At 36.8% G+C, this 15274-nt stretch overlaps 1 protein-coding gene across 2 annotated transcripts in view; it reads left to right on the top strand.

Moving 5' to 3' along the window:
• The window catches only part of NPEPPS (aminopeptidase puromycin sensitive), a 95638-nt gene that overhangs the window by 7053 nt on the left and 73311 nt on the right, over positions 1-15274 (top strand). Inside the window, exon 2 of one of the 2 annotated variants that reach the window (XM_023243586.2) lies at positions 2782-2866. In XM_023243586.2, coding sequence (XP_023099354.1) covers positions 2782-2866 — 85 coding nt within the window. Of the gene's footprint in view, positions 1-2781; positions 2867-5581; positions 5717-15274 lie in introns of those variants that run through there. The other variant, XM_045044852.1, reaches the window with a different exon arrangement.

Raw genomic sequence — 15274 nt, 5'->3', positions numbered from 1 at the left:
TGGGATTCCAGGGTGGCTCAGGCGGTTAAGAGTCCGAGTCTTGGTTTTGGCTCAGGTCATGATCTCACTGTTCCTGGGATCAAGCCCTGCATCCAGCTCCAAGTGGAAAGCAAGGAGCCTGTTTGGGATTCTCTATCTTCCTCTCTCTCTGCTCCTCCCCCCCACCTTGAGAGAGACAGAGAGCATGCTCGTTCTCTCCGTCAAAATGAATAAGTAGGGGCACTTGGGTGGCTCAGTTGGTTAAACAGTCTGACTTTGGCTCTGGTCATGATCTCATGGCTTGTGAGTTTGAGCCCCACATAGGGCTCCGTTTTGACAGCTCAGAGCCTGGAGCCTGCTGTGGATTCTCTCTCTGCCCATCCTCCCCCCTCTCTCTCAAAAATAAATAAGTATTAAAAAAGGGAACGATATGATCTTGGCGAAGTAAATGGTATGAAGGAATATTACCACTCGCAAAATTTATTATGTATGTGTGTATTTATTTTAAGATTTTATTTTTAAGTAGTCTCTACACCCAATGTGGGGCTGGAACTCACGACCCCAGGATCAAGAGTCGCATACTCTGCTGACTGAACCAGCCAGCTGCCTCTACCACTTGAAAATTTTTTTTAAAGTTCATTAAATGATATTTTTGTTTAGAAACGGACTTATGAAAAGGATTTTTTAAAAACTAAGCTCTATACCCATCGTGGGGCTTGAACTCAGGACCCCAAGAATAAGAGTCTCATATTTTACCAACAGAGCAAGTCAAGCCCCTGGAAAGGATTGTTTGTAATGAGCCAAAGTAGTTTCATGTTATATGTTAGAGATTTTGACAGTGGGTTACAGGCTTAATAACATACTCTCTAATTTAAGTTAGATAATTTTAGCTTGAGATTAATCATGTTTATTAGTTATTAATAAAATGATTATGGTATAGCTTTTCCCTACAGATATTACACTACTCTCTTGTCCTTACCTAGTTCTGTGGTCTGTTGGTGATCTCAAGGTGCTATTGACCTACACGTGGATTTTGTTTGGACTGTGCAGTGTTTTTGTGAATTTTGCATTCATTGCCATTAGTTAAAATTTGGGAGATTGCACATGAAATCTGAAATTTGTGGCTTTTTTTGTTTGTTTTTTTTTAAGTAATCTCTGTCTCTAATGTGGGGTTTGAACTCAGGTCCTGAGATCTAGAGTTTTCATGCTCTACTGGCTGAGCCAGCCAGGCACCCCTGTGGCTTTTCTTTTTTTTTTTTTTTAATTGGAAGATCTGTCACTACTAAGTCTGCTTTTCAGTATAGCAATAATTGGTTGGTTCCAAGAATTGGTTACTTCCGCCTTACTTTTACACAGAGCCTTCACTTGGCCTACTGTACTCACCTGCTTGGCTGGCCTCTGTAGACATTTGTTGATGATTTAGGGCATCTGTATATTTATTGCTTTAAATTTAGACTTTTCAAATGTCTGAAAATGAATTTGAGTTTCTGTTTAATGCAACAAGTATGTAAAACCATGGTTACAACCAAATTGAAAAATGGGCAAAGGTTATGAATGGACAATTTGCAGAGGAAAAACAATGGCAAAAAAAAAAAAAAAAGGAAGAAAGAAACTTTTAGGAAAGATGCTTATTAGTGTTACTAGTAATAAGGGAAATTCTAATTAATGCAACAGTGAAATACCATTTAAGACTCATCAGATTGTCAAAAATTTTTAAGTTTTCAGAGGATAATGAAAGTGAAATTTCTTTTTTCTTTGCTCATTGGAGTATTAATTGAAAATACTCTAGAGGATAATTGGGTAATTCTTGGTAAAGAAAAAGGTGGATAAGAAAACATGGACCAAGATGTGTATTGTAGCACTATTTTAAATAACAACAACAAAAAAAAATGGAACTAAACTAACTTCCTTCAGGACAGAAATGGATAACTGTGGTTTACTTACAGAATGGAATACCACTAGGCAGAAGTTAAAACTAATGAGTTAGATCTACATCTGCCTGCATTTACCCATCTCAGAAACAATGTTAAATGAAAAAAGCGGGTTGCAAAGGTTATATACACTTTGATACTATTTGTATAAAGTTAAAAACATTGCTTGCTGATATTTATATATGTAGCAGAAGTACTATACATACGTGAGAAAGAGCTACATTAGCCTTTGGAGAGTGGCTGCAGGGAATGAGGAAGAGAGGATGGGGCTTTCGTTATGTCTGTATTTTATTTTGGGGATCTGAAGCACATAAGACAAAATCTTAAAAAGTTTATTTGGTCTTGATGGTGAGTCATTAGTGTCTGTTACATCCAAAATGTTTCTTCGGTAAGAAAAAAATTTAAAGAGTTTTATGAAGTTTTGACATGGTTTATGATATCACTTTTCTTCCTCTATCCTTACAGAAGGTCTTATGATGGGCTTGATGTATAGGTTATAATACATAATTAATTGCAACCTATGAGAAATGTTTCCTGATTTTTTTTTAATTTGAAAAACTGTAATTGTTTTAAATAAAGTTTCAAGTAGAAAAAAATTGCTTTTATTTCGCTCATTGGTCAGATGTTTAAATTCTGTGAAATACTTGTGTTTATTATTGCTTTTAATATAATTTGGAAAGTGTAAATTGCCTTGGGTTACTTAAAACAACTCATTTATTTTTACCATGGTGATGTATAAATACTCAGCCTAGGTTTTAGTGATGTCTGGGTTTTAAAAAATTGCCTGTGACATACATTAGGCTAAGGTGAAGATGTACATGTTACTAATCTAGGCTATTTCTGACACTGCTGGTTTTTCTTTTCCCTTTAGGTGAGGCAGGCAACCAATCAGATTGTGATGAATTGTGCTGATATTGACATTATTACAGCTTCATATGCACCAGAGGGAGATGAAGGTAAGAGCTGTTTTCCATTTGATTTGCTGTCTCTCTGTGTGTATGATGTGTGTATGGTGATATATACATTTTCAGATTAAGATATCAGTGTTTGTTACTTTAGAAATAGGAAACATTTTTAGATGTTCATGGGAAATATTTTAATAATCTATATTATGAGATTAAGGAAATGCCACAATTTTAATTCTACTTCAAACGTTAACTTATTTTTTGACTCTAGGCAGATTACATTTTTATAAATGTAAAATACATATAATATAGTAACATGCATATAAAGCCAAAGAGTTATTTTAAAAATAAGTACTTTGAACATGAAAATTGGTTCATCCAGGCGGCTTAGTTCATATGTGGTTTTCTTAAAAGTTTTTTTTTTTCCTTCTTGAGCAATAGATTACAACAGGGATAATAAATCTTACTCGTAATGGAGAGAAAAATATTGGCCTTATGAGATTGAATGTGGAGGTTAGACGCTAGATGACCAAGTTAGTTACAGGGTAAAAATATGTTAAAAAGAAACATTATATAGAACACATGGGAATTCAGTTAGCATCTTTAAAATGAGAACTATTTTAGACCTTGTAATTACAATAAGGATTAAATTGAGTAGTCAGTTTTGGCCTGAAATCCTATTCCCACATAAGCTGCATTTTTAAAAAGTTGTCAAGTTTGGCAAAAACTCACAAGTATATTGATACTGGAACTGAAGTGCTTTTTACTTTTTTTTTTTTTTTTAAGTTTATTTATTTATTTTGAGAGGGAGAGAGAGAATCCCAAGCAGGCTCCAGTCCGTCAGCACAGAGTCCAACACAGTGCTTGAACTCACGAACTGCGAGAGCATGACCTGAGCTGAAACCAAGAGTTGGATGCTTAACCGACTAAGCCACTCAGAAGCCCCATAAAATCTTTTCATTTGATATCCGGGCGCTGGCTGGCTGGCTCAGTTGGTGGAGCATGTGACTCTTGGTCTCAGGGTTGTGAGTTCAAGCCCCATGTTGTGTGTAGAGCTTACTTTAAAAAAAAGAAAAGAAAAAATCTTTTCATTTGATATCAAATAAGTTAGGAATTTGACCCTTTAATTTCCATTTAGTATTGCTCTTTCCCCTCTCCTTTACTCTGAAAAGAAGCATACAAGTAACATTTTATGACCAGGCAGTATTTATTTCGTGAGTTTTTCTTAGATTGTTTTGTCCATAGAAAGACCCAAAAAAAAAAAAAAAAAAAAAAGTATCAGTTGAGCAGATTATTGCCAAGAAGTACTGATGTTCGATTGTACATGAGATCAAACTGCAGTGATTTTAAGTTAGAGGAACAGATCCTTCCAATGGACTTTGAGTGAGTGCCAACATTAAAGCAATTGTTTGGTAAATGAAAGAGGGATGATTTAATTTCTTTACCTGTGAAGAAAAATATAAGCACCTTAGCCACGCATATCAATGCAAACATGCTTTGTTACAGGTAGAGAACATTTAAATTTAATACAGAGTTTTTAAATGGTGCCCAGTAAAATACATGTGCACCCTCCAGCTGGCATGGTTTCAGCTCAGGTTTGTTTTTATCTTCCTCTACTAAAACGCCAGGAAAGAATTCAGAGAACTTAAATGCTTTGAATATGCATAACTGAATGGTGCCAAGCTCATACCAGCCTGAATATCAAGGAAGCAGTGTTTGTGTTCTCACTAAGAGGGTCAGAAGAGAAATGAAAGCTTATAGGAAGTAAGGGGATTTGGAGACAGATTCAGATAAAATATTAATTTTTTTTAGGTACTTAAAATATTTTCTTCAAAACTAGCTAAGGTATATTTTTCAACTCATTTCTCCTACAGCAATGGGAAAAACCTAGGGTCATGTGTAAGCACCTCTAATTTAAGGGATAAGAAAAGGGGAAATTATATTAATGTGGTATTTTAAGGTTTCAGTCAGAAACATAGATTTGGCCTTCTAGATACATACCCAGCTTAATTTTCCCCTTGGACAGAGTAGCATTTCTTGATTTTTACCTTATGGGCGAGTACAACACATTGTTTCTTTAGAAATTAGTAGTTGGAAATTTGACTGCCAGCTCCTTCTAGGACTGTATGAGTTGGCAGGGGAATATTTGAGTCAATAGGACTCATTTTTTAAAAAAAAATTTTTTTTTTAACGTTTATTTATTTTTGAGACAGAGAGAGACAGAGCATGAACGGGGGAGGGGCAGAGAGAAAGGGAGACACAGAATCGGAAGCAGGCTCCAGGCTCTGAGCCATCAGCCCAGAGCCCGACGCGGGGCTCGAACCCACGGACCGCGAGACCGTGACCCGAGCTGAAGTCGGACGCTCAACCGACTGAGCCACCCAGGCGCCCCTCATTTTTTAAACCTAGCTAATCTCATCTAGTCCGGTACTTGTTAATAATTACAGATTGCTTTCTGCAAAACTGATTTACATATCTGTAGCCACTAAATCTTGGTGCTTTAAGGTAAAATCAGAAAATCGTTTGAAAGCACAAAATTGTTGCTTCTCTGTGTAAGTTTTTAATCGATGAGAAAAGGCCATCTTATGATATGTGCAGTCACCCAGAAAGACCTATTGGCATGTGTCTCCTTAAACTAAGGCACTGCCTTTTAAACAGAAATAATTTATTTTAAAACCTAATTGAGATCTTTGTAGTATTTAGAAAATGAGAAATGAGTAAGAAAAACGGCTGAAAACTGTTTTTTTTACTGTTCTGCACTTCAAGGGTTGGTGAAATCACTAGCACTTAAGCCCCAGTACAAGGAGTGCACCTCCCTACACAGGGCAGGGATTAGTATTGTCATCAGCTTCTGCAAGAGAAATACGAAACTTTTGAGTGCCTGAACTCAGGTCCTGACAGGTAAAGAGTTTTTTAATTTATCGTTAATAGATGGCTTGGGCATAAGCACATGGAGAATGATCACTTGAAAGTTTTGTGCCAACTTTTCCCTTAGTGTATACTCTGTCAGGTATGTTTGTGGCATTAGCTGTATAAGGAAACAATTTTCCATTGGCGACATAATATTTCATAGAAGGTTCTAATACATACTTTCAGGTCCACTAGTATCACTTTGGTTTATTTGTAAGGCATGTAAATTTTAACACATTTATTCTTGAAGTAGAATTCTATTTTTCAGTGTGTGCATAAGAGCACATGTATGGGTTTAATGAAAGGAAACAGCTTAGTCAGAAATACTGCCAGATATTAATAATTCAGAACAAAACTATTAACTTGAAAAAAAGGAATGGTTCCTAACACTTGATCATAAGCTTCAATAGGCCTTTATAAGCCTATTAGTAATATATATTCTGTCATACGGTTAAGTGTGGTAGAGGAATAACATTAATAAACTACCATTTCTTTGCAATAGAGTTGTTTTTGTCATCATTCGGAAAAATACATGCATGACCAATTAAGTGCTAGCCCTCAAATCTGGAAAATTGAAAGAGAAGGGAAGATACCCATTTTTAATACAAATATATTGAAATATGATACAGAATTTCATAAGGAAATTTTATTTTTTTTTTATTTTTTTAATTTTTTAATATTTGTTTATTTTTGGGAGAGGGAGAGGGAGCATGAGCAGGGGAGGGGCAGAGAGGGGAGACACAGAATCCGAAGCTCCAGGCTCTGAGCTGTCAGCACAGAGCCCGACGCGGGGCTCAAACCCATGACACATGAGATCATGACCTGAGCTGAAGTCAGACGCTCAACTGACTGAGCCACCCAGGCACCCCCATAAGGAAATTTTAAATAAAGAATCAAAGTATGAGTTTAATTATAAATAACAGTGTAGAGTAGGAGCCTCAAACCAAAGTTACTGTTGGGATTAAGCAAATAATAAAACATGAATGAATTGGACTGGATATAGGAAAACAAGTGTGTTGGAACAGAGGCCAAACCAAAGAGTGCACGTCTCACGTAAATATTCAAATTTTAAAGAACTTTTCTGGCCAGCAACATTTTTGTGAGCTATATTGATTTCTTTTGAATTTGCAGCCTCCCAGGGAACTGTGGTGTGTTATGCATATTCTTTATCATTTGGACATGAAAATAAGACGTGAGCATAGCGGTCTCATTAAAAAGAGCAAAAACCCCGGGGCCCCTGGGTGGCTCAGTCAGTTAAGCATCCGACTTCACTCCAGGTCATGATCTTGAGGTTCACGAGGTGCAGCCCTGCGTCGGGCTCTGTGCTGACAGCTCGGAGCCTGGAGCCTGCTTCGGATTCTGTGTCTCCCTCTCTCTCTGCCCCTCCTCTGCTCATGCTTTGTCTCTCTCCCTCTCTCTCTCTCTCTCAAAAATAAACATTAAAAAAAACAAAACAAAAACCCCATGCGAAATTTTTCTAGTTTTTAATTGAAACTGATGTATACTGTGCTGTATTACTATTAAATATATTCATCAAACTGTGTTAGTTTGCTGTATGTGTTCCAGTGGTATATACTTTTTAAAGATTCAGAATCTAGCATAATACCTCTTCTTAGGTAGCTAGCTTTTTGGGGGCACTAAAATGGCCTTATTTCTGAGCTCTTATTTTTATTTTGTCTCTGGTTTAATTACCGGTCCTGAGTATACTGAGTTTTGGGGATTTTGAACATAAAAGTCGATCATGTGCTATTATTCTTCTGAAGAATGGGTATGTAAATGCAGAAGCTAACCACCACTCCAGGCTGTATTGAAGAACCGGATATTTTCCCAGGTCTTTGGTAACTTCCAGGACCTCCTGTTTTCTGAATTAAATGGTGATTTTATTTATTTACTCATTCATTTTATAAAATTTTTTTTTAACGTTTATGTATTTTTGAGAGAGAGACAGAGTGCGAGTCGGGGAGAACAGAGAGAGAGAGAGGGAGAGGGAGACACAGAATCTGAAGCAGGCTCCAGCCTCTGAGCTGTCAGCACAGAGCCCAACGCGGGGCTCGAACTCACGAACTGTGACATCATGACCTGAACCAAAGTCGAATGCTTAACTGACTAAGCCACCCAGGCGCCCCTTCATTCATTCATTTCAGAGTTTCTTTTGAGAGCATGTGCGCACACCCAGGTGGGGAGGGGCAGAGAGAAGAGACAGAATCCCAAGCGAGCTCTGCACCATCAGCACAGTGCCCTATGTGGGGCTTGAACTCATAAACGGTGAGATCTTTACCTGAGCCAAGATCAAGAGCTGGACCCTTAACTGACTGCGCCACCCAGGCGCCTCTGATTTTATTTTTTGTGCTAGTAAACTTCATTTTTCTAGAGCGGTTTCAAGTAAAAAGTGCAGATTTCCCATATATTCCTTGTCCCACCCACCCCCTTTCCCCTCATAATCAACATCCTGAACCAGAATGGTACATTTGTTACAGTAGATGAACCTACATTAGCACCTCATTAACACTCAGAGTCCATAGTTTACATTAGGGTTCACTCTTGGTGTTATACATTCTGTGGGTTTTAACAAATGTAGTCACCATTACTGTACCACACACAACTGTTTCACTGCCCTAAAAATCCTCTGTGCTCTGCCAATCCTCCTTCCTAACCCCTGGCAACCACTAATCTTTTTATTGTCTCCATAGTCTTTTCTAGAATGTCATATAGTTGGAGTCATAGTGCAGTATGTTGCCTTTTCAGATTGGCTTCTTTCACTTAGTATTAATGCACTTAAGTTTCTCCATGTCTTTTCGTCATTGCTTGAGAGTTCATTTCTTTTTAGCTCTGAATAATATTCCATTGTCTGTATATACCAGTTTATTTGTCCATTTACCTATTGAAGGACTTCTGGGTTACTCTAAAGTTTTGGCAGTTAGGAGTAAAGTTGCTGTAAATATCCACGTGCAGGTTTTTGTGAGGATGTACGTTTTCAGCTCCTTTTGATAGATACCAAGGAGCATGGTTGCTGGATCCTATGATAAGAGTGCATTTAGGGGGCCCTGGCTGGCTCAGTTGGTAGAGCATCTAATTCTTGTTTGCCAAGTTGTGAGTTTGAGCCCCATAGTGGATGTAGAGATTATTTAAAAAACAAAACTGTTTAGTTTTGTAAGAAACTGCCAGACTGTCTTCCAAAGTAACTGTATCATTTTGCATTCCCACCATCAATGGGTGAGAGTTCCTGTTGCTCTGCATGCTCCCAAGCATTTGTTGTTATCAGTGTTTTGGATTTTGGCTATTTTAGTAGGTGTAGAGTGGTATGTCATTACTGTTTTAATTTGCAGGTGCCTAATCACATGATGTTGAAACTCTTTCATATGCTTTCTTGTCATCTGTGTATCATCTTCTGTGAGATGTCAGTTCAGATCATTTACACAATATTAACTGGATTGTTCTTTTTCTTATTGTTGAGTTTTAAGAATCCTTTGTATGTTTTGGATAATAGTCCTTATCAGCTGTGTCCTTTGCAGATATTTTCTCCCAATCTGTGGCTTGTCTTTTCATTCTCTTGATATTGTCTTTTTCAGAGCAGAATTTTTAGATTTTAATTAAGTCCAGGTTATCATTTCTTTTTCATGGATTATATCCTGGGTGTTTTATCTAAAAAGTCATCACTGGGGCACCTAGTTGGCTCAGTCGGTTAAGTGTCTGACTTTGGCTCAGGTCATGATCTCACAGCTCGTGAATTGGAGTGCCATATCTGGCTCTCTGCTCACTGCTCAGAGTCTGGAACCTTCTTCAGATTCTGTGTCTTCCTCTTTCTCTGCTCCTCCCTCACTCACGCTGTCTCTCCTTCAAAAATAAATAAATGTTTTAAAACAAATTTTTTTTTAAAATAAAAAGCCATCACAATACTCAAGATCATTTAGGTTTTCTCCAGTGTTATCTTCCAGGGGGTTCATAGCTTTGCATTTTCATTTAGGTCTATAATCCATTTTGAGTTAGGTTTTGTAAAAGATGTAAGGTCTATGTGTAGATTGTTTGCATGTGGATGTCCAGTTAACAGCACCATATATCAGAAAGATAGCTCCCTTGTATTGCTTTTTCTCCTATGTCAAAAATCAATATGACTGTATTTATGACTGTATTAAATACTTATGTATTTAAATTATGTATTTATCTACTTCTAGGCTCTCTATGCTCTTCCATTGATATACTTGCCTTTTGTTTTTCCAAAACCACACTATCTTGATTACTGTAGACTTTATGGTAAGATTTGAAGTAGGGTAGTGTCAGTCCTCTGACTTTGTTCTTCAGTATTGTGTTGGCTATTCTAGGTTGTTTGCCTCTCCATATAAACTTTAGAATCAGTTTTTCAGTATCCACAAAACAACTTGCTGGGATTTTGATTGGGATTGGGATTGAATCTATAGATCAAGTTGGGAGGAAATGACATCTTGACAGTATGGAGCCTTCTTACTCATGAACATGGAATATCTCTCCATTTATTTAGTTCTTTGGTATCTTTTGTTAGAGTTTTGTGTTTTTTTCATATGGATCTTCTATATATTTTGTTAGATTTATACCTCATTGTTTCATTTTTGAATATGATAATGTAAATGATAATGTGGTTTTAATTTTAAATACCACTTATTCATTACTGGCATATAGAAAAGTGATTGACTTATGTGTATTAATCTTATATCATGCAACCTTATTATAATTGCTTATTAGTTCCAGTTTTTTGCTAATCCTTTTGAATTTTCTACATGACCATGTCATCTATGAACAAGGACAGTTTTATTTCTACCATCCCAGTATGTATACCTTTTGTTTCCTTTTCTTGTCTTACTGTGTTAGGATTTTCAGTACAACGTTGAAAAGCAGTGATGAGAAGGGATATCTTTGCTTTCTTTGTTCCTCATCTTAGCTGGAAAGCTTGGAATTTCAAGTTGAAGAAATTCATCCATTTCTACTTTGCTGAGAGTTTTTATCATGAATAGGCATTGGATTTTGTCAAATGCTTTTTGTACATGTGATGATTGTGTGATTTTTCTTCTTTAGGCTGTTATGATGAAGTACATTAGTTGATTTTTGAGTGTTGAAACAGCCTTGCATTCTAGGATAAATTCCACTTGGTCATGGCCCATAACTCTTTTTATATATTTTTTTCTTTTTCTTTTTTTTAAACACGTATTTATTTTTGAGTGAGGGGGATTTATGGGGGAGGGACAGAGAGAAAGGGAGACAGAATCTGAAGCAGGCTCCAGGCTCTGAGCTATCAGCACAGAACCCAACATGGGGCTCAAACTCACAAACTGTGAGATCATGACCTGAGCTGAAGTTGAATGCTTAACTGACTGAGCCACCCAGACGGCCCTCTTTTTATATTTTTATATGTTGCTGCATTTGATTTGCTAATATTTTGTTGAGGATTTTTGTGTTTACATTCATAAGAGATATTGGTTGATAGTTTTCTTGTATGTCTTTTGTTTTGATGTTATGGTAGTGCTGACTTCATAAAATGAGTTAGGAAGTTAGGAACTCATAAAATGAGTTCTGCTTCTATCTTCTGGAAGAGAGTGTAGAGAATGTATATAATTTCTTACTTAAATGTTTGGTAGAATTCACAAGTGAACCTATCTGGGCCTGTGCTTTCTGTTTTGGAGGATTATTATTGATTGAATTCTTTAATAGATATATAGCTATTCAGATTATCTGTTTCTTCTTGTGTGAGTTTTAGTAGATTGTATGTTTCAAGGAATTGGTCCATTTCATTGAGGTTTTTAAATTTGTGGGCAGAGACTTCTTTATAATATTTCTGTATTATCTTTTTAATGTCCATGGGGTCTGTACTGATGTTCCCTCTTTCACTTGTGATTTTAGTAATTTGTGTCTTCTCTCTTTTTCCCTTAACCTGGCTAGAGGATTATTGATTTTTTTTTTCAAAGAATCAGTTTTGTGGGTTTTTTTGTTGATTTTTCTCTACTGACTTTCTATTTTATTTTCTTTTATTATGTTTTTAAAGTCTATTTGAGAATGAGAGAGAGCACACACGTGCAAGCAGGGAAGGGGCAGAGAGAGAGGGGGAGAGAGAATCCCAAGCGGGCTTTGTGCTGTCAGCATGGAGCCTGATGTAGGGCTCAATCCCACAAACCATGAGATCATGACCTGAGCCAAAATCAAGAATTGGGCACTTAACTGAGTGACCCAGGTGCCCCCTGTTTTTCTAGTTTAAATTTCATTGATTTCTGCTCAAATTTTTATTACTTATTTTTGTCTGCTTATTTTGGATTTAATTTGGATTTAAAAAACTTTTTCTAGTTTCCTAACGTGGAAGCTTAGATGATTTTATTTATTTATTTATAAGTAAACTCTACACCCAATGTGGGGCTTGAATCAGAACCCCAAGATCAAGAGTTGTATCTTCTGACTGATCTAGCTAGGTACCCCTAGATAATTGAAATTAGATCTTCTTTTCTAATATATGTTTTCAGTACTATAAATTTCCCTCTAAGCACTTCTTTCACTGAATCCCACAAACTTTGATAAGTTGTATTTGCATTTTCATTTAGTTAAAATATTTAAAGGTTTCTCTTGAGATTTCTTCTTTGACCTGTGTTATTTTATATATATATAATATATATATTATATATATAATATATAATATTAATATATTAATATATAATTAATTTATATAATTAATATTAATATATAATATTTGTATATATATAAAATATAAATATATATATATAATTTAATTTCCAAGTATTTGGGGATTTTTCCAGCTATTTTTCTGTTACTGATTTCTAGTTTAATTCCTTTGTGGTCAAAAAGCAGAGGTTTTAGATTTCTATTCTCTTATTTATTTATTTTTAATTTTTAAAAAATGTTTCTTTTTGAGAGAGAGACAGAGCATGAGTGGGGAAGGAGCAGAGAGAGAGGGAGACACAGAATCCAAAGCAGGCTCCAGGCTCTGAGCTGTCAGCACAGAGCCTGATGTGGGGCTCAAACCTATGAACCGTGAGATCATGCCCTGAACCAAAGTCAGATACTTAACTGACCGAGCCACCCAGGTGCCCTGATGTGTATTCTTTTAGTTTAAAGTGTGTTTTATGACACAAAATATGGTCTGTCTTGATGAATGTTCCAAATGAGCTTGAGTAAAATGTGTAACACATTCTGTTTAATGAAATAGTCTATAGATGTCAATTATATCCAGTTGATTGATGGTGTTGTTGAGTTCAACTGTATCCTTACAGATTTTCTGCTGCTGAGTCTATTTCTTTCTTTCTTTTTTTTTTTTTTTCAACGCTTATTTATTTTTGGGACAGAGAGAGACAGAGCATGAACGGGGGAGGGCCAGAGAGAGAGGGAGACACAGAATCGGAAACAGGCTCCAGGCTCTGAGCCATCAGCCCAGACCCCGACGCGGGGCTCGAACTCACAGACCGCGAGATCGTGACCTGGCTGAAGTCGGACGCTTAACCGACTGCGCCACCCAGGCGCCCCTGAGTCTATTTATTTCTGATAGAAGGATGTTAAGGTCTCAGCTCTAATACTAGATTCATGTATTTCTCCTTGCCATTCTTTCAGGTTTTGCCTCATGTATTTTGATGCTTTGTTGTTAGACACATACACAGTAGGGATTGTTATGTCTTCTTGGAGTATTGGCCCCTCTCTCGTTATGTAATGTTCCTCTCTTTTTGCTTTGAAATCAGCTCTGCCTGAAATTAATACAGCTGCTTGCACTTGTTTTCATTAGTGTATCTGTTTCCATCCCTTTACTTTTTTCAAAAATTTTAAAAATTATTTTCTTTTAATGTTTATTTTTGAGCGAGAGAGACAGAGCGTGAATGGGGGAGGGGCAGAGAGAAAGAGGGAGACACAGAATCTGAAGCAGGCTCCAGGCTTTGAGCTGTCAGCACAGAGCCCAACGTGGGGCTTGAACGCACAAGCTGTGAGATCATGACCTAAACTGAAGTCAGACGCTCAACTGACTGAGCCACCCAGGCACCCCTCCGTCCCTTTACTTTTAATCTGTAAATTTTTTAAAGTGGTTTCCCTAGATTTTGCAGTATACATTTATAACTAATTCAGTCACTTTCATATAACACCATCATGCTTCCCAAGTAGTATAGGCACCATATAATAACAAAATATTCCCAATTCCTTCCTGCCATGCCTTGTATCATTGCTATCATTCATTTCCCTTATGCATAAGCACATGCGTACACACACACACACACACACACACACACACACACACACACAAGCCAACCTAATCAAATACATTGTTATTATTAATATTTTGAACAAATTATCGTTTAGAGCACTTAAAAATAACAAAAATATTTTTATTTTACCTTCATTTATTCATTCTATAGTGCTCTTCCTTTGTATAGATCCAAGTTTCTGACCTATATAATTTTCCTTTTCTCTAAAGAACTTTTTTTTTTTCATGTTTATTTTGAGAGAGAGAGAGAGAGAGAGAGCGAGCGAGCATGCACAGGGGAATGGCAGAGAAAGAGGAGAGAGAGAATCCCAAGTAAGCTTCCTGACTCAGGGCTCGGTCTCATAAACTGTGAGATCATGACCTGAGATCATGATCTCAGAGTCCAAGTGCTCAAGAGTCCAGTGCTTAACTGATTGAGCCACCCAGGAGCCCCTAAAGAACTTCTTTTAACATATCTTGCGAAGCATGTCTACTGGTAACAAATTCCCTCAATTTTTGTTTACCTGAGAAAGTTTATTTTTCCTCACTTGTTTTTAAGACTTAATTTTGTTTTAAGTTTATTTATTTTGAGAGAGAGAGAGAGCGCATGTGTGCATGCGTGCATATCAGTGGGAGAGAGGCAGAGACGGGGAGAGAATCCCAGGCAGGCTCTGCACTGTCCCTGATGCAGGGCTTGAACTCACAAACCATGAGATCATGACCTGAGCTGAAGTCAGACATTTACTGAACCACCCAGGTGTCCCTTAAGACTTAATTTTATTTTAGAACAGTTTAGGTTCACAGCCAGATTGAGAGGAGTATTATATTTCACTTTTGAAGGATCTTTTTTTTTTCTTTAATGAGCAGCCGGCAAAAGCATATTAGAATGTAAGAACAGAAAGGAAGAATAATATGAAAGCTCTCTTTACAGAGAGGGGGCATTTGAAAGTGAATGCCACTGAAGGATCAGTTTCAAGGATACAGAATTCTAGTTAGTTTTTCTTTCTTCCCTTTAAATGTTTCATTCCATTCTCTTCTTGCTAGTGTGATTGATGAGAAGTTGAATGTAATCCTTATCTTACTCTTCTATAAATAAAGTGTTTTTTTCCCCTGTGGCTTCTTTCAAGACTTTTTCTTTATGTTTGATTTCCTAAAGTTTGAATATGATATGCCTAGGTTTAGAGGTTTTGGGTTTTGTTTTTTTGTTTTTTTACATTTATCCTGCTTGGTCTTCTCTGAGCTTCCTGGATCTGTAGTTTGGTATCTGACATTAATTTGGGAGAAATTCTCAGCCTTTATTGCTCCAAATATTGCTTCCATTCCTTTACTTTTCTTGTCCCTCTGGTAGTCCC

This window comes from Felis catus, chromosome E1 (genome assembly GCF_018350175.1).
Source record: "Felis catus isolate Fca126 chromosome E1, F.catus_Fca126_mat1.0, whole genome shotgun sequence".
Lineage (NCBI taxonomy): Eukaryota > Metazoa > Chordata > Mammalia > Carnivora > Felidae > Felis > Felis catus.
This window is presented reverse-complemented; position numbering and strand designations above follow the sequence as displayed.